This window comes from Empidonax traillii, unplaced genomic scaffold (assembly GCF_003031625.1).
Source record: "Empidonax traillii isolate 1590-97213 ecotype Southwest subspecies unplaced genomic scaffold, ASM303162v1 scaffold10:size5872457, whole genome shotgun sequence".
NCBI lineage: Eukaryota > Metazoa > Chordata > Aves > Passeriformes > Tyrannidae > Empidonax > Empidonax traillii.
The window spans coordinates 4329692-4357649 of NW_020955203.1; the positions used below are offsets into that span (position 1 = coordinate 4329692).

The following is a 27958-nucleotide window of genomic DNA, read 5'->3' on the forward strand; positions in this document are numbered from 1 at the left end:
TTTGCAATGGCGCGGAAAAGGCTTTATTTGTTTTTTTGGGGGGTTTTTGGGGAGGAGAGAGGGGAATATTCCTCCTCAATGCGGTGCACGCGAATCCTCCTCTCCCCTCCGACCCCTTCTCTCCCCACGCTTTGTGCCCGTTTAGGGGGGGGATGTTTGTGTGTGGTTGCTGGAGGGGGGTGGTGGCGGTGTGTGTAAAACCGTGCTACTGGGAAAAGGTTGGATTTTTTTTTTTTTAGGAGTTTGCATAATGTATTTATTCCCCCTCTTGTGCCCCCCACCCCCCCTCCTCCTTTTGTAGCCTATATGTGTTTATACGTGAAGGTGGCAGCTACCGTGTGTGCCTGTGGAAATTGGGGGGACACACACACGACCCCCCTCCCGCTTCGTAAATTGCAGGTTAAGTGGAGCTAGAGAGCAGCACTGTAACCTTACGGGGATTTTGTGTGTGCGAGTGTGTGTGTGCGGGGGGCTCCGCGGCGCTGCCCGGGGCGCTGGAGTGGGGGGCGCCGCTGCCCCGGGGTGGCCCCGGGCTGGTTTTGACATTGAAAAGGACACGCAGCCCCTAAAAGGGGGCGATTTGCGGGGACAACGATGTGGGGAGGGGAGTGGGGTTAGTAATTAGGAAAGCGGGCCCCCCTCCCCACCCCCCCGTGTAATACCAGTTCTTAATAAGCCGGTGATTGCCGCCCCCGGGACCCCGGTGCCCCCTTTCCAAATCCCCCAACAACGGGTGGAAGTGGAGTTGAGCTATGGACAGGCGGAATACCGCCGGTATTATCTGGGGGGAAGGTGGTGGTTTGGGGAAGAGGAGGGGGTTAGAAGGCAGGCGGCAGCCGCGGGCGGCTATTGTCAACCCCAGCCCTGGCGCAAGGCTCCTGCCCAGCGCCGGGCGCTCGCACTCGCACTCACACCCCTTCCTCGCCGGGTTTTCCCGGCGGGCACTGGGAAATCGGGTCCCCCCTCCCCTGCACCGCCCTTGTTTCCCCGGGTGTGAGTGTGTGTCAGCGTGTGTGTGTGTGTGTGTGAGAGAGCGCGAGTGTGTCCCGCGTGTTTGCATCCCCAACATCCCACCATCCCACCCGGGCACGGCGGTCCCCGCGCTGCCCCTGCCTGCTGTATTTATGTCTCCGAAAGGCAGTTGAGAGAAGGATTTCCGATTCGTTTCCGCTTCAAATAAACGGCCCCGATAATCCCGGGCCTGACGCCTGATGCTCAAAGGGCACTTGGCCGCCGGGAGCCCAACACGGGGAGGAGGGGAAGGGGGGGGACAGGGCACACCCGGCTCGGCCACCCCGCGGTGGGCAGATCCCCCAGTGCTCGGGAGGGGTTGATGGGGGGGCTTCAAGCGTGGGGGACGTGCGTGGGGGATGCACGGAGAGAGATGCGAGGGGAGCACCCACCCATTCTGGTACCGAGGGGTGGCGGTGTCCCCGCGGCTGCCGTGAGCCGGGCTAACCCAGCCGGGCTCTGGGAGGACTAGGAGGATGGAGGGTGGAGGGTAGGGGAGCCTGGCAGCCTGTTCTCCCCTCATACAGAGGTGTTTCATTAGCCACTGGGCCCGCGGTGGCCCTGCTAGGCGGTGGAAGGGACCTGCCGTGTGTGCTTCCACATCCGTCTGTCACACGGCAAAGGATGAGTGGGGCGAGGGGAGCGTGGAACCGGCCAGTGCTCTGCTGTCAAAGGGAGAATCCGAGCCTCCTGGTATTGATGGAATTGTTCCAGGAGGGAAGGGTTGCTGGCGAATCTGGTCCAGGGTGGAATATTACGGGCCCAAATGGGAACAATTACTGATTTGACAGCCCCTGCATCCAGGAGTAACTTGGTGCAGGCTACAGAAATGGTATAATCAGGTGTCTAGTGACAGGCAGTGACAGCATGAACCTCAGGAAACAAGCAGACTTTTTATTGTAGACAGTAAAAAAAAAATATGTCTATCAGGGAATTGTAGAATTGTAGAATCACAGAATGATTTGGTTGGAAGGGACCTTAAATCTCATCTTGTTACAGTTCCCCTGCCATTTCAATCCAACCCCCTGCCCCGCCAAGGCAGGGACACCTTCCACAGGACCAGGTTGCTCCAAGCCCCATCCAACCTGGCCTTGAATGCTTCCAGGGATGGGACACGTTCACGGGAAAATGTGCAAGTGGCTGCTTCATGCACAGCTTTCTGCACTTCCTTGGCCTTTCCTGAGATTACTCCCCTCGTCAGAAGCTCCTTCCACTCGAAGGAGAAACTTTTTTTCATCTCCATTTTTTTTTTTTTTGTAGACGAGAGGATAAAAACCCCTCCACACAATGGAGTTGTACTTTAATCTCTGCTCTTAGCTCAGAAAGGTTATGTAAAAAAGGGGAGGCGGGGGGGAAGCAGAAACACTCAGTGAATGGAGACTTCTCTTCCATCTCTTATTGGCTTCAACTTTTTTCTTTTTTTTTTTTTTTTAACTTCTCAGACTCAAAAGTTTTAATTGAAACCAGAAGTCTATTGAGAAGTAACTGAGCCAAGAAAACCTCTGTTTTCTCTGCAACTAGGGATGGGGAATAAATAATTTTTAGCTGATGTTATTTCAAGTTGTTTGAGCTTTTGATTCCTGCCAAAAAGCCCAGCATAGATTATTAACACATTATCATTTTAGGAGGACGCACTCTTTGAAATGCAATAAAATGGTGTGTTAGGTTTGTGCAGAGCCATAAACTATGCTAGTTGTTGGCAAACAAAAGAAACAGTGGCCATGATTTACTATTAATAATGATCTTAACTGAGCTATTTAGTTCAATTTGATATTTACTGTGTTTCTCTACTGAGGTTGCTCAGTATTGTTTCCAGTGTACTTTGATTAAGTTGGGAACTGTTCTTGTTTAACAACCTCTATTGCTGTGTGCTTAATTAACTTAGGGAGGTAAATGCTTAAAAAGGTTCAACAATCATTTTTTGGCTTCTGATGGTGCCTAATCTCCTCTTATGCTCTTTTTTGACCCATCCTTTGAGCTGCTTTTTCCCAGCACACACATCTCTTAGGTGCAAGTGCTAGCTTACCAACGGTACTCTTGTTTTCCATCACAAGATTTGTCTAATCCCAGTTTCAGTGACTTTTTTTTTTGCCCTCTCAGTAGGGCTCAATTGCTCACACATAATCTTTCCCTTCTGTTTTCCTTCCCCTTTGGACAACACCCTCCAGGACTGAAAAACTCTTGCCTTCTGCCCTGAGACTTGCAATTACACAGCAATTTTGACTCTTGACCCAACTAGTAGCAAGAAAGGCTATTGTCTAATGAACCACGTAAAAACAGTTCTGGGATCCAACAGATTGCTGTGATGGAAACGAAAGCTGTCCCAGTGAACTGATGACTGATTTGCTTAACCATATGCCTAGGAGGTTTTCCTTGCTCCCCATTAGCCACCCATCTCTGGAGTATCTGGGCTCTCTTGGTCTGTGATGATGCTGAAAGGCAGCATTAATAACTGCCAAAATGTGCTCCATGGATGCACGTAGGGGCAGGTTTTAAGCCATGTTCAGGAAGTGGGGAATTTTATTTTTGCCCACTATAACATGCAGGCACACAGGGTATTGGATGTGTAACTGCTGTGACTTCAGCGTGGTTTTGGTGATGAGACAAGGGTAGCAAATTTGTGCATAAAAATCACAGAATCGTAGACTCATGGAGTGGTTTCTGTTGGAAGGGACCTTAAAGCCCATCAAGTTCCCACTCCCTGCCAAGGGCAGGGACACCTTCCACTAGCACAGGCTGCTCTGAGACTTGCCCAACCTGGCCTTGAACGCTTCCAGGGATAGGGCAGCCACAATTTATCTGGGCAATCTGTTCCAGGGACTCACCACCCTCACAGCCAAGATTTTTTTCCTAATATAGTTGACCTATAAAATAGTAGGTGGTCAGATGAAATCCACAGTAAGATCAAGCCTCATTGCTAGGGAGCCCAGACACTCTCAGGGCAGCACCAGTACAAGGATTAGAGTTAGACCAAAGCCAGTAAGAAAGGCAAGAGTTTGTGGTACAATCTTAGTGGAGAAGGTTTGCAGTGTTTTGCTGCAGGGCTTGTGGTTTCTACTAGGACTGGTTTTGCTGCTATTGTAGGTATTATGTTCTCACTGCTTTCTCTCTTTCCAACTTGATAAAAAAAAGGAGTTTCCTTTCCCATTATTCTTGTCGGGGAAATAAAATTACTTACACTTTTAGGAAATTGTCATCTTGATTAAAAATGGACTTTAAAATCCCTTAATTCCATGTCTTAGCCTGGGGGGACTGACAGATCTGAAAGTGATTTCCAAACTTTCAAGGTTGGGACTGCCCTGCCTTCTGATAAGGGCATGAATCAGGTTCCAAATGTGTGTGGTTAACAACACTGAGACACTCTTTCTTTCTCCTTTTCCCAGTGTTAAGGCTTCACTTGATGTGGCTGCAAAAGCTCATTGCATTTTTGGACCTGTGTAACAGTCTGCTTTATGCTGGGACCAAGCACAGTTCTGCAACAGGCACCTGGATTCTGAATTCACATTTGACTGGTTGTACACAGTACAAAGTGAGGGTGATAAACAGCTGTGGGAGAAAAAGAAGACGAAATAATGTCTTAAATTGTATAAAAGCAGTCAGAGAATAATACACCTTGTCTTTCAGAGCTGAGGAAATGTGTGAAGGAAGTAGTGGGTGCTTATTTCTGTTTATCAGCTCTTGAGAGAGTGAAAAGTTTAGGGACTATTTTGCTTTTTTGGAATTGGATTTACTTTGGAGGACACATTGTCCAAATGCAATGATGAGCTGTGGGATGACTGGGTATGAAAAGAAATCTTCTGACATTATTTCATTTAGGCTCTTGTCATCTTTTGTGTCTCTCTGAAAGACCAAGTAGAAACTCTGGACACCAAACACCCTGAGGATTCAATCAAAACTTTATTATGACCTTTACAGCTCTAGTTTACTTCCCAGTCCAGTTGGAGATTTTTGCAAGGTCCCAGGCCTCTTTATCTCTGTGGTCCTTGCCCAGCTGTCTGTCCTGTGCCACTGCCAGTGTGTGGCAGTGACCCTGCTGACTTTGGATATGAAAGGGATTGTGGTAGGTCTGAAGCACAGGTGACCAAAGAAGAAGGTGACCAGAGAAGAATGCAGTCATTGGCACTGCCCACAGATCCCTGGGTAAAGGTTTACTCTTGCTGATGAGCAGGGACACCAATGGGTCTCATGTACTGAGTCCATCCAGCACAGGGGTTTCGCAGGGAAAATAGGAGTTGTGTAGGTGGTAAGGATCAGCCTGAGTTGCCTTCTCCTTTAGGACTGTTGAGTCTGAGGCACCTTTTTGAAAGCAAGCGCAAGGTTTGGAATAGCCACGCAGGAGGAGACTAATTTCCATGCAAACACGAGGACAGCAGGTGGTGGCAAGGTTCTGACCTGCCCTGGAGAACACCAGAGCACTACATGGCCTAAGGCTTGGCTCTTTGATATATCAGGATGCAAATGCCTGGCAAAGTGAGGAGCTGGAATTAGCTAAATGTCATTGTGGGGTGACTTATTTGGCTTCTCCGTGCCTCCAAAGGAGTGAATTTCTGTTCCTGTAAGGGGTTGCAGTGCAGTCCTGAGCAGATAAGGGCTCTGTGACTGTGGCATGAGAGCAAAGTTTCCTCTACTGTACTATGGTAAAACCTGTAACAGTGCTTGAGAAAGCTTTTCAGAAGAATGTGTGGTAGGCAAGCATGGAGTAACCCAGGACTCACTCAAATACCTCAAAATTAGAGATGGGTTAAAGATCGGAAGCCTGAGGTTTTAAGTTACTTTGAAATTTTTGTTACCCTTAACCTTTAAAACTGAGAGATATATATGTATACAATGAATCACTCTGTTTCTGTCCTGGCATTTTAGCAGATGGAGAAGTTGGTTTTAAGATGGAAGGGAGAAAATGATGACACAAAAGCCAGAGGTCAAACTGCAAGGAGTTACAGGCATGTCTTTCCTCCATATGAGTCCACATATCCTGAATATCCTACTGATGTGATTTCTAAGATCTGGACACTGGCCCAACTTCCCTCTGTTTCCAGACTCAGCATAGTCTGGAGTGATGCTGTGATCCATGCCTACCAACCCTGAAGGGCTTCCTAAATTATTGGCTTTGGAGAATGCAGTGGGGTTTCCACCGAAACTCCTCTGAAATCCTATTAGTTTGTTAGACAAGGAAATCCTTCCTGTAGGTTTTTTTTGTTTGTTTGTTTGTTTGTTTGTTTGTTTTTCCCTTTTCTCTCTGAAGCCTTCCTATGGAGCCCTACAGTGGGGATTCAATAGAATTCTGCAAGAGGAATAATTCTCTGCTGAATTCCTCAGGGTTTTTTTTGTTTGTTTGTTGTTTTTGGGTTTTTTTTGGTTTTTTTTGGTTTTTTTTGTTTTTTTTTGTTTTTTTCAGAAGGGATCAGAGACACGAAGCTTAATTGGGGGAGTTTATAAAGTGTTTGAACAGGATTGTACACATGTAGAGTGTTGTAGCAGGCATCTGGGCAAAGTATTACTACACATGTCCATTGTTCCTAAGGTTGAAAATCAGTTTAAAACATTAACCCATACATTCACATCCTTTTAATTTCCATAAAGCTTCACCTAATGGACTGAGAAATGTTACACTGTCTATTTGTTTTATGGCAATTTTCTTCCTGAAAAATTGAGTAAATCTCTCCAGCTGTCAGTTGTTCCCCTTTTTTTCCCCAATTTATTCAGAAAAAGTGAGTTGAGGGGAAGAACAGGAAAGACTTTTCCTTTTTGAATTATTCTAACCACATGCTTTTGAAGAGAACAGCAGTCTGTATTTTACAGATATAGGGCTTTTGTCATCTTTTGGGGTGTGAGTGGGACAAAAATTGGAGGTTACGGTTTCTGATGCCATGACAGATTAGGTGTCATTGTAGGCATCCTGAAGGCAATGGTGCTCTTGTAGTCTGCCAGGTTAAAGAGAGAGGCACAGTCCAACAAATCCTGTTGGATAAGTGTCATAAATGGCGTTTGTTATCAGTTTGGTTACATTAGATTAGAGTTCTGTGTCACTGGAGGTAGTCATAGGAATACAAGTCCTGCTCCTTCTCTCAATTCCATCAGAGTTGAAGACACATCTGCTCCAGAACGTGTTGTCTTTAAAGTGTGACTTTGAGGCCAGAACATTTTTTTCACCCTTAGCTCAGTGAACAGACCTCTCAGGGCCCTTAAGGCAAACCTTTGAAAAAAAAAGGAGTGCAAGCAACAATTAAAATAACAATAAGCTGCAGTGTGGTCCTAGGTAGGAACTGAGAACCTATTCAAAACCACAGCCAGCTCCAGCTGGAGAGCAGCAGCATGAATACCTCATTCAGGGATCTGTTGATCCATGAGAGCCTACACACCAAACTTTACTTGTTTGGGACCTAAGTGAAGGATTCAGATTAAGAGATGGAGATCCACAGGTCTTTAGTGTAGAGAGGTGAGCATCCGTGACTGACTTGACCTTGGACTTCCCCAAATTCTGACCTCATCCCAATCTTTAACATCCTCCTGGACTCAGCGACGTTACAAGTATCACAAGTGACAGAATAAAAGGAAACGGCTTCAAGTTGCCCCTGGGGAAGTTTGGATTAGATACCAGGAATAAAGTCTTTCCTGGAGGGTTGGTGAGACACTGGAAAAGGCTGCCCAGTGAAGTGCTAGAATCACCATCCTTGGGAGTGTTGAACAAACATGTGGATGCAGCCACTGGGGACACGGTTCAGTGGTGGGCTTGGCAGCGCTGGGTTAATGGTTGCAGTCCATGACCTCAGAGGGCTTTTCCAACCTTAATGATTCCATGATTCTAAGGGAATAACAATCCAAAGACCGGGCCCTGCTTGAATAGGGATGTGAGTGGTGAGTGTGGTGCTCCTGACCCTGTTTGCTGCCTCGGAGGGAGTCCAGTGTGTGCACAGAGCACAGCGAGGTAATTGAGCCGGAGAGGCCTTTCAGGCGTGCAGACACTCAGCGAGCTTTTATCTCCTTCTGACTCAACTTCACCCAGCATTTCTGTAACCACTTCCTCTTCAGCCCCATTAGAGGCAAAGGTACTCCTTTCCTTTGCCCACAGCAGCTGTTCAGTTATCTTGCCTTTATTCTGGGCCTCGGGTCTCCCCACCAGCACGCTCCCACCTAATGGTTTTGTGCCTCTTGATTTCACTGTCCTGGCACCCTGGGCTGCTCTTTGCCCTGGGTGCATCGAGGCACATCCACTTGTGTGCTGTGCTGCTTCTGACTCCTGATTTTTCTTCTTCTGTACATGAGGATTTAAGGGGAATTTCATATATTGCTGTCCCCCACACCCTCTTTTCCCTCACAGTCAAAAGACTGATGCATTCTGTAGGATAAAGCAGCCTCAATGCCTTCCTCTAAATACCCCAAATTATTGCCCTTCTTGTATGCCCTTTAGACACAGTGTTTCCCTATAGTCCCCCTTTGATGATGGGGATATTGGTACCTTATAGGGCCTCAAGGAAGACACCATTGCTTACTCAGCATAGAAACACACAGTGCGATCCTGGATGGACAAAATCCAACCTTTCTTACTCCTAGCATCATTTGAAGCATTCAGAATTGAATAACACGGGATGTGTTGTTTGTACAGACTCCAGACTGGGCACAGGATAGACCCTGGACTGAAGCCTTTTTGGTCCTCCTTGTGCCATCACTTACGGCTCTGAGGAATGGATGCCGAGCCAAGACCTAGTGCATTCCCTATCAGATGTGTTGTTTGATTTTATTTATTTCTTTGTTTCTCCCAAAGGAAGGGAAAGCTGGTGTATTTGGCACTTGTGCAAGCAAAAATGAAATAACAGAAGAGAGGGGAAAAAAAAAAAAGGAGAAAGGAGAAGTCCCGTGGAAGCAACAGTAAATAAAAACAAGACTCTCATTAATGATTTATACAGAGAAGTAATATTCCACACATTTCATGGTGCAGAGGGAAATGTTTGATCAGAGGGAGAAGGAGAGATTATTGCCCTGCCATGACGATGTTAGAAGGAAGCTACTGTGTCTGATGGCAGCTCTCCAAGAGCAGAGTCAATCTAGGAAAGTTTGGTAACACAGATGAAGGAATTGTACAGGGTTTTACTTTCTGTGGCTGATCTCTGTGCCAACAACCTTTCCCTAAATACCCATAAAACTTTCCATTTGTAGCCTGGAGTAGCTGCCGCTACCTCCAGGATGGTGTGCTTGGCAAGAGCTGGCTGGAATGGAGTGAGCATTTAAGTCTCCTTCTGTGCATATTGACACATCCCCCCCAAGAGTTTTATGGCTTCTGTCAGTGGAGTAAGTTTTATCCTTGCAGTGGTACACAGTGCTGCACCCAGCAGAGTGCTTGGGGTGGTCTCTTGGGTGATCCCAGGAGTCACCTTTCTCTATACATCATGCTGAGCACGATGATGCTTGGTCTGGAAGCTCTGCAACCTGGTGCTGACCTGACTTAGGCAAATTTCCGCGTTTGGTTTTTTGTGCTGTAATGAGCTGAAGCACAGTTGGCATCTCTTTCTGCTGTCTTGTGTCCTGGAGGCCTAATAACATGCCAGCTCTTGATGTCATTAGGATCAAACACGGCTCCTTGATTTCCCAGAGAAGTTGTGAATGCCTGGAAGCGTTCAAGGCCAGGTTGCATGGGGCTCAGAGCAACCTGGTCTAGTGGAAGGTGTCCCTGCCCACAGCAGAGGGTTGTAACAAGATGATTGTTAAGGTGCCTTCCAACCCAAGCCACTTTTTGTTGTTTGTCTTCCAGGGCACAAGTTGGCCCTTTAGAGACCAGAAGCCTTTGTGTGGAGATGTTCACAGGTCTGGTGTCTGTACCGCCTTCCCCAAAACCCAGACACAGCTCTAGGTTGAGAGTGAGTAGGTTTACAAAACCTTGGCACAGTTCTCAGGCAGGAGCTTGTTAAAGTCCTTGGGCAACGTGATGGGCATCTCTCCTCCTCTTGCAGATGGGTGCTTCGCTACGCTGGTTGTTGCCACAGCTGTACCTTGGGCAAGTATTGCTTTTATGGGCCTTGTGATTTATGGCTGTGTCAGTTGTTTAATCATTCAGCTGGCCCTCCTGTCAGCCCTGTATGATAGTTAGTTACTTACATAGAAAGGTGACTATCTGATCTAATTATAACGTCTCAAATCTAATTACGGAGCTAGATATGACTCCATAATATACTCTTAATGTCTCTATGTTGAGAAGACAGATACACATGTGTGTGATGCACACACTTACATGCCTCTGTAATTACAGATATGCTTAGACTCTCATTTATTTCTGTCTCTTTGTCTTGGGGAGGATGCTTGCAGGTTCATCTGGCTGTGAGAGATTATTTGTTTTACCACATCTTTTTTCCCTGCAGTGTGACCTTTTCTGGCTCCCTCTGCCAGGCTCCGGCACAGTGAGGCAGAGCCATCAGTCAGTGTTGCTCGGGAGGTGCAGAGGGCTGGTAGCACTTGGACTTGGGACAATCTGATGGAAACAACTGAAGATTACATTTCTGCTGTTGTTCTGGCAACTTCCATTAACCCTTGCTCCTTGTTTTCATGTGGATAGACCACACCTGGCATGGCTTGCATCCTGTCCCTTCAGAGAAAGCCCTAACGTAATCCATGCAGAATCAGAGGCAGAGGTGGGAGGACTGGAACAAAAGCAAAGTTGGAGGCAGGAGCACAATGCAGAGAGGAATCAACTTTCTTCTTCTAATTCACCCAATTAATGAATCACATGCCTTAGTTAGTTAAGTTATTTTTAGAGATAATTTGTGGATTACTGGCATTCACATATGGTCATATCATTTGCAATTATTATTAGTTGAGGATCCCAAACTTTATTTGCTGCACACCCATATCAGTTTTATGTGTGTTTATATTCAGGTATATCTTTGAGATGGGATTATAGCAGTGTGTTTAAAATTGTTGTGCAGTGGAGAGACAAATTTGCTCACCACAGGAAATGGAGGTCAAGTAATACATCACAGAAGATGTGATGTCTGGGGGTTGGAGGTGGCTCTGGAGATCATCCAGCTCACCACACTGCTCAGCACAAGTTCACCTAGGGCAGGATGCTAAGGGTTGTGTCTGGTTGGGATTTACAATCACAGCAATACCTTCAGCTGGAAGGGACCCACAAGGATCATCGAGTCCAGCTCCCGGCTCTGCACAGGACAACCCCAGTAATCCCACCCTGTGCTTCACAGCATTGTCCAAACACTTCCTGAGTTCCGACAGGCTTGGTGCTGTGACCACTGGCCCGGGGTTCCAGTGCTCAACCATCCTCTGGGGGAAGATCCTTTTCTTAATAACCAACTTTAACATCCTCTGAGATATCACCAGGCCGTCTCTAACTCTTGATGAAGAGGTGGCATTTTGCTTGAAGGGGAAGTTCTTCTGCCTTGTTTCTGTCCTGGTCAACACAAGGCAGGTGAAAGGGAGAGGATGTTTCCTCTGTGATCTGTAGTGGGGACAGAAAATAACTGTCACAGGCATTGTTGGAGCTCCCTGACAAAGCTGGGTTGTTCTTTCAGAGTATTATGGCTTCAGGAAGTACCTAAGGCTGTGGTCCAAAGATGTAATAAATCTAGCTCGAGGGCCCTAAGCAGTGGACTAAATACTCTACTGGTACATGATATTGATTTGGTATCAACTTATACTCCTGGTTAAAATTTGTTCAAAAAAAATTTCATTGATTTAATTTTATCCCAGAGGACTTGGTATTGTACCACACTGTGTCACTGGTCTGCACTACGCCGACTTTCTAGCCCGCAAGTTTTGCCCATACTCTGGAATTGCTTCTGAGTTACCACGAAGAAAGTTTTAAGTCCGTTCCATGGAAGTGTGTTCAGGTGCCTGTTCCTAATCTCCCTCAAAGTCATACTGCTGGCTATCTGGCAGTGTGTGAACAGAGACCACAACCACACACAAAATTCTGATTTTCCTTTAATTTTTTTTTCTATGCAAAAGAATATTGAGGAAATAGGTTGGGGCATTTTTTACTCCTAATGTGGGCCGAGTCCAGTGCAGCTTGCCACATGCCCCATGCCAGGCCGTTGGGTCTCTAAGTCCCTTGATGAATCCTGAAGTTTCACAGACACTTCTCATAAAAGCAGGTATCTGACCAAAACTTTCCCTCGAGTGTAATGTGGGTTGTCCATTGGCCTTTGCCCCAGAGGCAGCTGCATTTCAACAGTGGCACATATAATCATGGAAGCAACCTGGGAGCCTTGGGAGTGAAAGGTGATACCTCATCATTAAATACTGTTGTGTAGTCTCCAGTGCTTTGTGGTGAATGGCTTTAGAAAGACTGAGTGTAAAGAGGCTTCCAGGATTTCTGATATTTTGCACAGATTAGGGATTTAAGTGTATGTCCCATGGGAGAACGTGAGATCCAAAGGCAACTTGATAGATGCAGGGCCAGAAAAGGTGTGACCTCTACTTTGTATCCACCACAACACTCTCAGACTTGTGCCTCAGTTTTGACTCACTTGAACCTGTTCAATAGAGTTTTTTTTTTTTCTTTTCAACCTGAGTAATTTTATTCACAGACTCCAAAATGCAAGTCTCAGTACCTACAGTGGTATTAGCGTAGAAGAGATTTGGGCAGCACCTCTTAATATCGCTCCTAGCTCCCTGCTGATGCTCCTGGTGCTAGAGCAGTTCAGAGGAAGAGCACAAACATTGGGCAGCTGAACCTGCCTTGCTTGCATGTCTCAAAACAATGTTTGCTTGTTACTAATGCAGTTGCTCTCACACTTAAAATCACACAGCCATTAAGGTTGGAAAAGACCTCCAAGATTGTCAAGTCCAAGCTTAGGACAAAAGCCGTGCCAACTATTGTGTCCACTTTCATTTCATGGAGAAACCCAAACAGGTGGATTTCTCCCCACCTCCTGTGGGCTCTCACCTCCGTTTTTGTCCTCAGCAAATTTTCACTTTAATCACTTTATAGCCCTGGCATCTGAACACTTACAAGCATGAGCAGTTGCCTGAGGCAGGAGAAGGGAAGGTATTCAGAACCCTTAATGGAAGACATCCAGTATGACCCAAAGGAGCTGATAAGAAACCTGAGCACTGGTAGCCAGGCTGAGCAAGCAGGCGTTTGATTATTTCTCAGTACTTATCAGAGAAAGCGTGAATCTCTCCCTAATTAAGAGCTAATGCCAACTTCTGTGAAATTTGTTGTCATTCACCTGTGAATTATCCTCCTTAAATTTAACTTGACTGCAGGAAGCCTGCTAGCAGTAACACTTTCCTCTGTGAGCCTAATTTGGACACCTCTGTAGCTGCTTATTGAACAGGACTCGATGCTGCAGAGCACTGGAGCCCTGGAAGGGCAGTTTCCAGGTGGCAGCCTCCATGTCTTGGGTGTTTAAAATAGAAACAGAGCTTAAATAGCGTTTAAAACAGAAATAGAGCTCTTCCAGCAGTAGGACAAGGGGAATGGCTTTAAACCAACAGAGAGCAGGTTCAGTTTGTATATTAGAAAGAAATTCTTCCCAGTGAATGTGGTGAAGCCCTGGCACAGGTGGCCCAGAGACGCTGTGGCTGCCCCATCCCTGGAAGGGTCCAAGGCCAGGTTGGACAGGGCTTGGAGCAACCTGGGACAGTGGAATGTGTCTTTGCCTGTGGCATGGGGTGGAACTAGATGAGCTTTAAGGTCCCTTCCAACCCAAACCACTGTGTGATTCTGCTCGCAGGCACCCTGGAGAGGGAAGGTAGGGAGGTTTCCAATAAAGGTTACACACTCAGAAGCCCGAAGTGCTATTTCTAATTAGTCGAAGCACAGGTAGCCTGCCCAAACTAGAAAGACGAGTGTGATGTCCCTGCACCCAAATCATTTAACTACTAACCCTGGAGGAGAGTAAGAAGATACTTAAAACAATGACCCAGTTAATTCTGTGTGCAGCATTTGAGCACAGGGTTATTTGTTGCTACCTGCTGGTCTGGTGATATCATCATCAGCAAGCTCTTGGCAGAGCAGCAGGCCAATATTTTTAAGTTGGATTTTAAGGTGGATTTGGCACGGATTCATCTGACATGGCTGTAATATTCATCTGTTGCTTGTTTGTGCTGACCTGGAGGCACATGGCCAAGCTGGGATGAGCATTTGGGCATTGTGACCCAGAGTTTGGGTCCAAGACCCACAACCAGACTCTGGTGCAGAAACCGGGGTTTTTATTCACCCTCCACAAAACATATTACCCAGTGACTCAAAACCCGAAAGACCCTTCCTTGGCTGGGAGCCATGAGCTGTATTTAGGCTCCCGTTGAACACAAGGCACCAAATGGGTTGGTTCATTGCGCTGGTGTCTGTGGTGTGGTGGCCGTGGCCCCTTCCTCGCACCCTTGGTGGCTGCAGGCTCATCGTACTGAGTCAGGAGCTGTCTGCCAGAGCCTTCCCTTTCCAACCAGCAACGAGAGAGGTTAAAAGCCTGTGGGCGGAGGCCGGCACAGAGTGCCCATTGTACATGCGTGCATACCAGAGCAGTAACTCTCTGGAATGCTGCACCACCGCCGAGCTTTTACCACCTTGTGTTTGTGTTGCAGCCCAGGAGTGTGTGTACATTGTGTCCCTCTCCAAGTAGATTAACAATGCAAAATGGCAGATAAATAAGACGGCTTTTTTTTTTTTTTTTTTTTTTTTCTCTAATTGGACCGGTTGGAAGAGGAAGGTGGCAGATCTGACTGCCATCACCTCCACGGGCACAAAGGAGAGAGAGGCAAGGCAAGGTGCAAAGTCAGTAATTAGGCGGAGCAGTTCTCTGCAACTGTGTGGCTTTAAGGTACTAATTGCGTTAGTAATTAGCGACTACCACACGGTAAACACTTGGGCTCAAAACTATGCAAGGACATTAATTAACCCACTGTAGAATGGGTTTGAAGGCGGTAACTGCGATCCTTGTTTCCCAGGTGGTGAAGTGGAGAGACTTGCTGACCTGAGGGTGAGTCAGGGCAGGTATGCAGGAGACCTTGGGTCTGTTAGTTCCTCAAGATCACCTTAAATGAGACCAGTGGCAGCAGCTCTGGGAAATGAATCTTTCCCTCTGTTTTCAGACGTGCATCTTAAGTACAAGTGTTTTGATGGTGTATTTCTATCTCCTCTGAGCTACAGAAACCATTTCTAAGGCCAGATGGCAATTGAGGCTCTGATTTCTCCCTTTCTTTCTTTTTTTTTTTTTTTTTTTTCCTCTTTCTGCTTGGGTTGTCAGCTTGTGCTATTTATGGGAACTTTATTTGAATTTGTATCTGCTTGGACTTGGGTGGAGGTCATCTAATGATTTCTTGGAGCTCTAGGATGCTTAGGACTTTTCATTAGCAGCCATATGTGCCCAGGTCAGACAAGTGACCCATGGCCACACTCCAGTGTAAGTGTGGATCTATAACTAATAAAAGGTGCTTGTTAATTGCCTCTTGTTGAATTTCAAGCTCCTGCAAGGGATCTTTAAAAAGCTGAAAGAAGCCAGTGATACAAGGATGTGTTTTCTCTAGGTGAGCTGTGTTTTAGAGTAGTCTTCATTGACATTGCTATTCTGATTTGCTGATAGGTAGCATGATCATTTTTGTTTCTCCTTTACATATTGCTGCTCAAAATGACCTAGGAAATCCCTGGCTGTGCTCAGATCTTGACTGTAGTTGGTTGAGTGTAGCAGAGCTAATCTAGTAGGGAGCTGTTGCTGACAGAGTCGGTCTGCACCTCATGCACCTACTCCTGGCAGTGCCTTCTTGTTTCCTTCTCCATATGCCAGAAGTGTTACTCCTCTGATCCACTGGGGAGCTGTTTCTCCTAAAGTAGCTGAAAATATATTTATTTCTCTCTGCTAATTTTGCAGGCTACACTTTTGTAGACTCCTCTGCTAATTCTGTAACCTAAACTCGCTTGCCATGATGTGTGTGTGGGGGGGGGTGGCAATATGGGGGTTCTAGGGAGGGTGTGTGAAAGCACCCCAATACCTTTAAAAAACACTGTATAAGCGTTATTTTTAACAAGCCTTTCCATGTCATTGGGTGATGCAACTTTTGACTCAGCTGAACATTCACAAGCTTTTCCCCTTAACTTTAGCTGAGACTTTTTATTAGGTACCAAGTACGGGTGCTTCCATATCAGAGGGTTCCATCTCTGATGTTCTAAAGAAAGGCCAAATTTGCAAGGATGAGAGAGCACAGCCTGTGCATCAGCCAGCCCAAGGCTCTACCACAGAGCAGTGGTACCCAAGGGCATGAGGAACTCTGGAAAACCCTGAGAGCAGCTTTTCTCCATCATCCTGCAATGGATCCTCCTGCACCTCCAGCACCCCAGGCTGCTTCTTGGGCTGCAGTCATCTGTAATGAATAATTGATCCAAAGCAGGGCCCTCCTCAGAACACCTGGCAGCCCAGGGCATCTCTCTCTCATACCTGGGAAATGGGGAAATAGAGAGTTTGGTGATTCAGAGAGGCAGCACCATGTTTTCTGTGCTCTGATAAATGGGTTATTGTTTAACCTAAGGCAAGTATCTGCCTCTACTTTTTTTCCCCTCTGAAAACCCTGTGAGAGTTTTGAAGTAATGGGGAGGTTCGTGGTTGTGGAGAAGTGGCTGGCCCCTCCTTTATTCCCTAAGTTGAGTTGAAGATGTTGGCATTTAGTGAAAAATTTTGAGTATTTGTTTTTTTTTTTTTTGCCTTGGTTGCCATTTTGCTTCAAGGAAAGCTCTTGGGATGCCGCAGGGGAAGCCTGAGTTTGCCCTGTGCCCTGTTTCATTGGAAATGTTTGTATGTGTGCTAACTTCCTCTTTTTCTTCTTCTTTCTTTTGACAGTGGCAGATTTGGTCTCTTCTGAGCAACTTGCAGCCTCTGGGTGACCGGGACATTGAATTTGGTGGACAGTGACCATTCGCTCCCTGGGATCGCAGCTGCCCTTGCTTTCCTCACCCCCTCCCGCACTCCCCTTCCCTCCGACAGAACTCCAGGGCATTGTGGTATTGCTATGGAGCCCAGGGAGACTTTGAGCAGCTCCCGGCAGAGAGGAGGCGAGGCAGACTTTCTGCCTGCTGCTGTCACCTCCACGAAGCCTCCTCCTGTCTCTGGCTGCGCAGGGGAGACGATGCTGCCTGCGGCAGGCTCGGGGAAAGGGATCCCGGTGAGCAGTGAGAGGCTGGAGCCAGAGGAAGAGGATGAGCTGGGTTCCGGAAGAGACGTGGATTCCACTTCCAACGCAGACAGCGAGAAGTGGGTGGCGGGAGACGGCCTGGAGGAGCAGGAGTTTTCCATCAAGGAGGCAAACTTCACAGAGGGGAGTTTAAAGCTAAAGATCCAGACCACCAAGAGAGCGAAGAAGCCCCCAAAGAACTTGGAGAACTATATCTGCCCTCCCGAGATCAAAATCACCATCAAGCAGTCTGGGGAGCAGAAGCTTTCCAGAACTGGGAAAAATAGCAAAACAGCTAAAGAGGAGGACAGATCACACTCCAAAAAGAAGGTAAGTCCTATTGTTTCACAATATTTCCAATTTATTCTGGGAGCACAGGGAGAAAGGGAGGAATAAACCTGCTCAAACAGCTTGTATCCAAGGTGTAACCTTGGAAGGGTTTGGCCATGGAGGAGCATAGGGCGAGTGTCATCCTGCACCACCACATATGCATCAGGAATGATCTTGAACTATCCTTCAGATGAAACAATTCAGAAGGGATCAAAAGTTCAACAGGGCCTCTTCTATTTTTGTGTGTAATTGAGTTTTAAGATTAATCATTACACGAGTGAGAAATGAAGGAGCCCACTTCTAAACTGCTTTGTGCCTGAGCGCTAATGCTCGAGCCTTTTGGCAGTTAAAGCATTCAACTGCATTTTTAAAATAGAGGTATGTGCACAGTGAACAATTGAATTCATTCCTGTATTCTGGGTGAAGGGCTCCATTATTCTTGATTACAGCATTGTGCGAGCGGCACTACAGTTATGCCACAGAAAATACTTCCATTATAAGTCTCATTTTCTCCCAGATGCTTATCATTTCCTTGAAATATCCTTCTGCAGAGAAATTCTTGGTACTTTGTGTTTGGGTAAAAATGGATCTTTTTTTTTTTTTTTTTTCTTTTCATTTAGTCAAGGATGGGAAAAGAAAGAAAATCCTTTCTTTGTATGAGCTGTTTTCTGGAGCACCCTTTTGTTTTGCTGTTGGCTTGGTTTTTCAGTAATGTCCCCTACATCTAATTCTTGAAATTAATTTGAGTGTATTAAGCAACACTGCTCATGATTTTTTGGGTGTATTGGTGTTTTCTGTCCTAGTCATTCAGAAAAAAGTTTTGGTCAGGTCAAATACAAATACTTCACCTCTGGCTCCTTAGTAGCATGTGGGCACCATGATGAGTTCAGACAGGAAGCCAGATTTGATGAAAGACTCATGAGTATCTCCAAAACCTGGACAAATTCATCTGAGATATAGGCACCCCCTGATTAGAGCTTGGGGCATGACTTGGTTTTCCGACTCATGAAGCTTTGATCACTCTTTCCCCATACATTATGCACTTGATGGATGCTCTGAGTGAAGCCTTGAGGAGGCCAATTGCCACAACCTCTCCCTGGAGAAATCCTCCTCAGCAGACTGACTTACACTACAATTTTCATAACTCAAAATTACTTTTTGAAGCATCAACACTTTCCATTGACTCAAGGCAGAGCCCAGGGAGATTAACATCACTCAATCCTATAGTACTTTTCTTACAAGATGAAGAGTGTGTGTGGGGAGGGGATATTTTTTTTTCTCAGAATCTTGCTAAATGGCATGTCCATTTCATGTCCATTCTATGGACATGAAAGTAGTTCCTCTTTTGAGCACAGCAGAGGTCTGGCCCTATAACACACCAAGAAGGGATTTTCCCACCTCTTGGGAAGGATGGGCTGTCTTGGCACCAAGCAGTGTCTTATATTGACTTTTCTTTCCTCCCTGAATGCTTGCAGAGGTCTCAGGGGAAGCAGAAGTTGTCTGAGACTGTGCTTGGTGACAGCAAAGGTGTCACAAGCAATCCTTCCATGGTCACAGAGGGAGAAAAAAAGAATTGCAAACCACTGCCTACCGTGCAACGACTGTGAAGGAAATGACTGCATAGAAATCAGAGCTTTCATTTCTATTTATCACCCAGTCAGATGGGTATGGACGGTGTAGTCTTTCCTGTGGGGGGTCACTGGAAAAGGTTGAATAAATAAAGCTAAGTATAAGGAAGTTATGTGCAAGAAAAACCAAACAAAAAACCAAACAAGCCCAATGCGAACAATAACTAAAAATGCACCTTGTTAGTGTGTTTATGCTCAGGGTGAGACTTTAATTGCAGCAGGATAAGGAGTTTGAAAGAAGCAGACGTGGCTGCATCCAGCCTGCACCTGTGCTGTGAGGTCCGAGCTGGCTGGGGCTGTGTTCACACCCTGTGCTCAGGCTGGGAGCGCTCTGGGTCAGCACTGGTCTAATCTGGCCATTAAAATGAACACCAAAAAAAAAAAAAAAAAAAAAAAAACACACAAAACCCCAAAACCAAACAAAACCACCCTACCACCCAGCAGGTGGATGCTGTGAGCAGATGGGTGGAGGGCTGCTGCTCCGGTGCATCCATTAGCATAACACCCAACGGCTGCCGTGCGCGCGGCAGCTGCCGAGACACAGCTGCGGCTGAGAGATGTCCTCAGCAGGGATCTGGAAGACCCTGGTGCTCTGATCTCAAGGGGCTTGATGCCTGGAGACCTACAGCCTGCATCACCGGGGTGGGAAATAACCTGCGTCCCTGCAGCCGGAGGGATTTTGCACGCAGCTGCCTCTCAGCTCGTGGGTTTCAGGACCAGGCCGTGAACGTCTCGTGTCAACGGGGTGATGAAAGGCATTGCAGGAAGGGAAGGCTGGCAATGAGTGGGAGAAAAGCTCCAGTGCTGGCAGCAGAATTTCTTCCGTGGCCAACGCGTGTGTCTTGTGGCAGGTACAGAAATCTTTGCAGGGAAGATAATTAGGAGGAAAGAGCAAGTTGAAACTCGCATGGAGATGTAGCTCTCTTGTCCAACCCTCTGTTTCCCTGGGAGAGCAGAGCACACAGGAGCCTTCCATGTGTACTTGCAGAACCACCAAGAGCTGAAGTAGTGGCTGGGGGTGGGGGGGGGGGGAAAAGTGATTGTCACGTTTAAATGATTCTGGCGGTTTTGAAATTTCAGCGTTAGGCTGTTTGATTGCCTGTTGCTTTAATCAGCACAAGCTCCAGAAAAGCAGCTACTGGCAGCAGCAGGAAGGAACAACACATTTAAATGAGTGGGCTAGACCTTCAGCTGGCATCACTCCACTGTCCTCCATGGATTTTTGCCAGGAGAGTTTGGCCCAACATACACATTTCCCTTGCACATGGGAGCAGCATCATTATTTGGGTTTACCACCTTGCTTGTGGATTCAGGGAATACACACAGGCCTCCCAGACTGAGCTGCCATTCTCATGTCTCTGGTGGGTGGGAGTGGTTGTCCTGCACCTCCTGGAGTAGCACCAGAATTTATTTTTCCTCCTGAGGAGGTGCAAACTCTATCAGGACTTGAAAAATCACTTTAGCTTGTTGCATAATTTTTCCAGCCACATCTCCAGTAGTCCCCAGTGCTTTGAAATACCACTTCAGCATTCTTGCAGGAGTTTCAATACACACAGCACAGAGGGCAAGTAATGAAAACATGGAAGCAATTTAAGTAACAGCATGTGGGTACACAAAGGACTGGTAATGCCAGCAATGTAAAAAGGGACTGTGAACTGGGGATATAACATTTATTCAGTGGCCACTTAGGGAGGAAGAAGATATGCCTGCTCCTAAGCTTTACACTGCTCTGCTAATTAGGCAATAGGGGTTAGTGCCTGATTTCTAAAGCTGTGGTCCAGAGAGTGGCAGTGATTAGAAGGGGGCTCTGCGGAGAGTCATGATGCTCATATGCTGAGGCCCAGGGTTTTTGCCTTTGATTCCAGCTGCTACACTATATTAAAAGACATAAACATGCATTAAATACTTTCCTCATGTTGCTTTTCCGTGTGAGCAATCGCCCCGGGGATGTTATGTGATCCTGAATGGGAAGGGAGGGAATTCAGGAGAGGATCTTGCTGGGTGCAGTTGCTGATGCCCTGGAGTGGGGAGGGGATGAGAGAGCATCAGTGTTGGGAACCTCTGCTCTGCTGGCTTGAATGCTTGGCTGCTACCCAACAACTTTTGGGGTTTCTTTCAAGTCCTGAGCATGCCAAGTTTCACATTAGCTTCCCCTGCTTGAAAATAAGAGCGAAGGTAGTTTCCTAACCCTTTTCCTGGGACTGCTCAGAAGCTGAATCGTGTCTTGGGTTGTTCCTGCGGCTACTTGTGTGGCAACTGGAAAGTGCACAAATGTTCTGTAAGAGTTTTCTCTTATTTCAACCCTTTGGCACCTGGGGATGGAGCAGGCTGAACTGTTGCCATTTGTAAACCCACAAATAGCTCTATTTCATTTAGTCTGATTGGAGAGGGAGGGAAGAAAAAAAGCCAGGAGCCCAAAGGATGTCCTGCTGGCATGCTGGCAAGCCCTGCAGCTGCTGCTCACCCATCTGCAGCAGGGTTGCTAAAGTCCAGCATCCTCAGCATCACTAAAGGTGCCTTTTCCTTTAGATAAGGAAACACGTTATCAGTCTAGAAGGATGCTGAAAGTGTGGCACCCAATGCAATGAAGCAATCCATCAGCATTTCCTGTCTGTCATGTAGCATTTAACAAGCCCCAGATGAGCAGTATTTCCCTGGTTTTGTTTTATTTCTTTTTTCACCCCTTCTCTGCATTTGCTCTTCTTTCTATTCTCTTACATCTGCAAACACTTCATTTTTCACCTTTTTTTTTCCTTTAAGCATAGCCTGACAAAGTTTCTTTGGAGCTTTCATGGTAATGTCCTTCTTCAGGGAATGTGAACTTTTTTTTTTTTTTGTAATTATTAGTGCACTAGGTTTTTTTGAGAGCTTGGGATAGCTGAATGCATTTTATTGAGATAAGCACAGCAGCAAGTGAATTGGAAGTAAAGCTTCCTTGTGTGCAAAGGAAAGTCTATCTTTGGATTTTCTTGCAAGATTTTTTCTTTTTTTACCTTTGAGTTTCTGTGGGTGTATTTGCCATTTCTCTGCAGGAAGCAGCTCTAACACTTCCAATTCATAGTCTTCGATTCCCCCCTGCCCCACACACGCAACTTTCTGCTGCAGGGCTTACCTTTCCTTGAGGACTCACTCATTCATGTGCTTTTGCCATTGCACCCCCTCCTTCTTCCAGCAGATCATGAGCACTTTCCCCCTCCTTCCCCTTCCCCCTTGTTTTCATTGCTGACTGCACATTGCACTTTCCCTCCAGGTCCTCGTGTGCATCCGCAGCTCTTGCTGGATTACTCCTCTGCCGGACTCCTCTCCCCGGTGATTTGTGTGTATGATCATCCAATTGCTCATCCTGCATGCTTATTCCTCTTTTGCTAAGGGCATCCCCCGTGCGAGATGTCTTCTGAGTCAGCTCTTCCTGTTGCGATCCCAAACGTGGCTCGGGGAGTTGACGTAAGTGCTGGCTCCCTGTGCTGCGTGAGGCTTAGCAAGGAGGAGGAGGAGAAGGCACTTGTGTGTTGTCATACCTGATTGAAGTGGCAGGATTTGATTTACAGCTTCATTTTTTTTTTTTTTTTTTTTTTTTTTTTTTCCCCACAAAGGATGCAGCATCCACAGCCCTTTCAGCCTGGACCTTGGTTTGGTCCTTACTCTTACTTAGCAAACCCCTGAGGCTGCTCTAAATGGTGCTTGTGGCAGGTTATCTGAAGCTCACACCAGCAGAGTAGACCTCAGCCTCTTGCCAGCTCATGGCACATCGGTAGAGCCCCAGAAGTGCCAACACAGGGGAATGTTCTTCGAGTTGCTTTAAGGTGAAACAGGTTTTTGGGCAGCTGAGAGATCAACTCAGAGGTGCTCCAACAGGCACAAGGCTCCTGGCATTTTTACAGTCTTTCTACACAAGTAGGGGTGCAAAGCTACACCAACTCAGCTCTTTGATATTCATCCCAGGTTTCCTTTAGGCTAGCTTTTCTCTCTACCGCATTGTTGAAGGCACAAATGAAGCAGCTGCAGTTTGGTTCTCTCCACAGCTACCTTAGGCTCCCCTCCAAAAGAAAGCAGAAATTATTTTTTCTTTGTGAAGAAATTAATTTCTTTGCTTAAGAAACCAGTTTTTCTGCGAGCTGAGAACCGCTTGGGTTCATCTGGGTCCTTGAAGGCACCTGAGGTTCCCAGACTGGGAGCTGAGTCCTCTTGATCTCCCACAGCCTCTGGAGGAGGCTGGTCCCTCCTGAAGCTGGTTCAGTACTCTCTCTGAAGAGTAGGGAGGGCTCGATCCCAGGTCTTAACCCTTCCTTCTCCTCCAAACTTACTGGAGAGGTGCCTGTCTTGCATCATGTCATGGATATCTTGTGACAGGAATAAGGCAGAGTGTCTTTTCCAGCTCGGTGCTCTGCCTGAGCCAGCTGATGCCCATCCCTCACTGTCTGCTCCCAAAGAATTGAGACTTTTTTTGCATTTAGTCAAGTGTGTCTTAAAGAAGCGAATGTCTGGCAATGAAGGGATGGGGTGAGGAAATGTAAGCAGGCTTTTTCTGCTAAACACTGAGTGCCAGATAAGGAAGACTTGGTGTATTTGATTAGCTGCCATATGACCAGGGCTTGGGGAAGCTGTCTGTGTTGAGGACAGGCTTTGTTTTGCAGCAGTCTCTCCCTCCCACAGCTGAGTTTCGATGGGCCTCTGTGACATTTCCTTGTTTGCTTGAGCTGTGTCGTTCTCTTCAAACCGTGACAAAACATCTGTGGACCTGGTTTTGAGGTTGAGGAGGCGCTGCCGGGAAGCAACTGGTGAAGCAACTGGGACAAGTGCAGGAAGCTGGGGATCCAGCTGGAGGTCCTTAGTCCCAGCCACCTAACTGCAGGAGGGGACAGGTGCTGCTCCTGCAGTCTTGTAAACACTTGGCCAAGTCAGCACACGCGGGTTGTTTCGAAAGCACTGTGGCCTCCAGGCTAACAGAGATGGAGATGCGATGTGCTGGCTTGTGCACCCGGGTCTGCAAACTGGCTGTGTCTTCATTTGCAGAGATTTTGGGATGCACAGAGGTGTCAGTCCTTCATGCACGTGATTGTGTTGTTCCAGCATCAGCTTTTGCGTGCAGTGCTTCCTTTCCCGCCCTTCCAGGCACACCCGACCACAGAAACCTTCTGATTTACCTCCAGATTTTTCATCTTTAATCCCTTTTTCACACACACACAGACACGCTCAGCCAGCCCCCTCGGGTCAGATCTAATTCTTCAAATGCTTCATTCTCAGATGGGCTTCTTGTTGTCCCCACTCCTCTGCCCAGCCAGTGGGACTGAGTGATGGACTCATCTGAGCTCATTTGAATGTAAAGTGTGGGTTCGACTGGTGCCCTCAGTTTGTCTTTTTTTTTTTTTTTTTTTTTTGCTTTTGGTAAGGGCAATGAAACTTGTGAAAATTGGTTTCTGACCACTTTCCTGTTATGTGATTTCTCTGGTGTCTAGTGATAAGTGAACTTGCTAGCCAAGCCCTCCTTGGGAGCCCCTCAGTGGTTCTTTTCTTCTGGCCAGTGAACAATTTGAACAAATCTTTTTAGAATATTGTATCTCAAAGATTTCTTCCATCAAATGTGATCAAAACTGGGCAAAAATATTCCAAAAACCTTGAAGAGAGGATCATGAAGGCAAGGAGTTTGTGTGTGCATTAACATGCACACAAACACAGTGTGAACCATGTTAGCCTTGTTTCCTTAGGAAACCAGTCTAAAAATATCCAGAATAAACATGCATTGTTTTGGCTTTTAATGCTGAGACTTTTCCAACTCTTGAACGTTAAATTGATTCCATTTGATACGTGACACTCGAGGACAAGTCCAGTTAACTGTGTTTTCATAAGAGCATTATTTTCCATTTCTTGCCATGACCTCTAACATGAATTAGACCAGTGGCTGTTGGCTTCTTCATTTCAGGACGTGAAGTGCTATTTCTACATCATGATTATATTTGGACTCTGAGCTGCAGGTGGTTGCTATCAGGAGAGGGATTCTCAAGCCATGGCACATGCACCAGTAGCATGACACTGCTTCCAATTATGATGGACAGCAAACCCCACTTCTTCAGGGTGGTATCACACCAAACATCTTGATATTATTTTTCTTTTTTTTTTTTTTCCTTTTTTTTTCTGGAGCTGTGGGCTAGCAGTGAAAAGGACAGCATAAGGGCTAAGGTGCCTTACTACAGGTTGAAGATGAGGTTTTATGTCTGAGATGTGGCCTGGACTGTGGCCAGGACAGAATTGCTGAAGATGAGGACATGGTCATTAAAGTTAAGACAGTCACCTACAGCCATGTTTGCAGAACTAAGTGGGTCTCTACCAGATTCAGTTTAAGGTGATGTCTCATGTTCCTATTGTACATCCATGTCTGCTGCTGGCCAGTCCTGTACGAAGGCACCAGGAGATCCTGCCCTCCTGCTAGAATTTCACAAGCTCTATAGAGAGGAGGATAAATGGAACCATCTTGTCTCTTAGTACAGAATGTGAAATAGAATAATAAGATTAAGTAACTCACTCAAGGAACCTGTCTCAGGCCAGGGTAACACTCAGACCTTTTTTACTGAGCTGTGGTTGCTTAACCATGACACAACTGAGTCTCCCAGGTAGTGACCTGAACTCCAAGCATGGAGTGGAGAGCTCTTCTGGAAGCCAATCCTCTTCCAGTTCTCATTTAAACTGGCCAATTTGTTTCAAAATTGTTAACTCTCCACATCTTCACTGCTCACTTAAAAATAAAACTTAGCGAAGGGTTAGAGCTATAAGCAGAAATGAGGGGGTGGAGTTTCGGGGCCAGCATGCAATCGGTTGACCTACATGCCCTTAATAATCCGTTCTGGTCTGTAAACCCTAAAATGTGGTAAGAGTTGAATGAGGAATATCTACTGGAGGACTCATTATCTTCTCATCAGTTTCCCATGGTTCTGTCTCATCTGGGTGGCGAGGTTTGTAAAGAGATGGTATCTTTTATTGACATCGGTGTTACAACAGCTCCACCACAATAAACTTGGGTGGTTCATTGAGGAATCTCAGTATTTTTCAGCATCCCAACTTCATGTGAGCTGCTCTCCCTCCACATGGCTGAAAGATGAGAATCAGCCCTGAGGGGTTTTGTGGGTAATTTCCACTTGCCCAATGCTCTCCCTTTCGGAAGGAATGCGGTGACACCAGCAAATAAGCCAGAGGCCAGGGCCCCTCTCTCCTTGCTGATGACTCTGTCTGACAAGGAGAGGTCTGAGCAGTGGACATTCAATGTGTCACCACTGATCACACCCTCGCCTCACCGCAGGGCAGGTCACTGGGTCCCCACCTGGTGCTTCTGTGACTGTGCTTAGCAAACACTTCTCCCAGGAGGATGTGTAGGAAACAGTTTCCTCATACCTCGGAGGTAGAGCTTACACTGTAATTTCTAAATGGACTTTTATCAGCAGTCTCCCCTGCTCCTCAGTATGTGCTAGAACACTGTGCTGGCCTGGGTAGCTTCACCTAAACTTTACCTATCCCAGTGGGGTAATTTGATGAAAGCTCACCCTTAAGACTAACACAAGTAGACATGAGGCAGGTATTTTTTTTTCCACTGAGGAGCAGCAGCATTAAGAGGATCTTGATCATCCCTCACTTCTGCTTCCCACCAGAAGCTGCAGGGACAGCCTCTACATTAGTCACCTGCCTAATGTGTATCAGCAAGGAGCTTGAAGGCACTTGTTTTATTGCATCTTCCACTGGGAACTGATGCTATTGGACTGGCAACATATTCTACTTCTTACATCGCATGTTATATACAGGTTAGATGGGGATAATTAATTTGTCTTGTCCATTTTCTGACACTGTGTTCACCAGCACTCAGCTGGTGGAGCACTCTTCCCAAAGACAGCCCCTCCTTTTTACATGGGATACTTTTCTTCAATAATTGATGTAATCATTAGGACAAATTCCCTCCAGCCTTTTCTCTCTCTGGTCTTAATTCCATTGCATTACTTACAATTATATTCCTGACTTGGAGAGGGGGGGGGGGGGGGGGGGGGGGGGGGGGGGGGGGGGGGGGGGGGGGGGTGAGGAAGCCTGTTTCCCTTTGTGACCAGGGCACAGGAGGAACTGGGAAGAGCGTGATGGGGAGGGATCGATCTGTCCTTAGGTCATTGACTCTGGGCGTGGGCAGGAGCTGCTATTAGTCACTGGGGGACAGTGACTGCCAACGTGCTTCATGGGAATTTGTGAAGCACAGGGCAGCTCTGCAGGAGGGTAGCACACCCTTTGCTGCTCCCTCTTCTTGGGTTGGCAGCTGCGGTGCATAACCAAGTCATTCTTCATCCTCAGAGGCAACTTGGCTGCTTGGGATGCAGAGCCCTGAGGTCTGCTTGGGGCACCCTTGAAGAGAGTAGGAATTTGGCTGTTGATGTTTAGCTAGAGGGTAAAGGATATTTTAAGGAAAAGGGAGAGCAGCTTGTGATGGACAGCTAGGTCCTTAACCTGAGGCGTTTGAGTATAATAAAAGGGCTGACAGTGACTTTCCTGTGTCTTTCTGCATCTGCAGGAGTTCATATTACTGATATTTATATGTACCAGTTTGGTAAACTAGGATTGTTGCTAATTGCTGTCTAAATAAGCCTTTCACTATTACATTGTAAATTTGGCTGCTGAATTGCACTTCTACCTGCGTAGATGTTGGTGTTGAGGATTGTCCTAAGGTGTTTGAAAAGGTGGGAGATGGAAACCATGTCTTTTTTTCAGTTTATCTGGCCTGACTTAATCTAATAAACTTAGCACGAGCCCATGGGGTACAGCAGCTGCGTGCTGGAGATAGAAGTCGCCTCAGTCCATCTTGGCCACATGGTTTAATAGGTCTATGAAATCCCTGGGTCAGAGGCCAGCCACCA

At 46.6% G+C, this 27958-nt stretch overlaps 1 protein-coding gene across 4 annotated transcripts in view; it reads left to right on the forward strand.

The window, feature by feature from the left end:
- SETBP1 (SET binding protein 1) overlaps positions 1-27958 on the forward strand; it is a 264688-nt gene that overhangs the window by 2949 nt on the left and 233781 nt on the right. For 2 of the 4 annotated variants that reach the window (XM_027885454.1, XM_027885476.1), the window contains exons 1-2: positions 8452-8463; positions 16791-17451. In XM_027885454.1, coding sequence (XP_027741255.1) covers positions 16960-17451 — 492 coding nt within the window. In that variant the 5' untranslated portion in view covers positions 8452-8463; positions 16791-16959. Of the gene's footprint in view, positions 1-8451; positions 8464-16790; positions 17452-27958 lie in introns of those variants that run through there. The other 2 variants (XM_027885462.1, XM_027885471.1) reach the window with 1 other exon arrangement.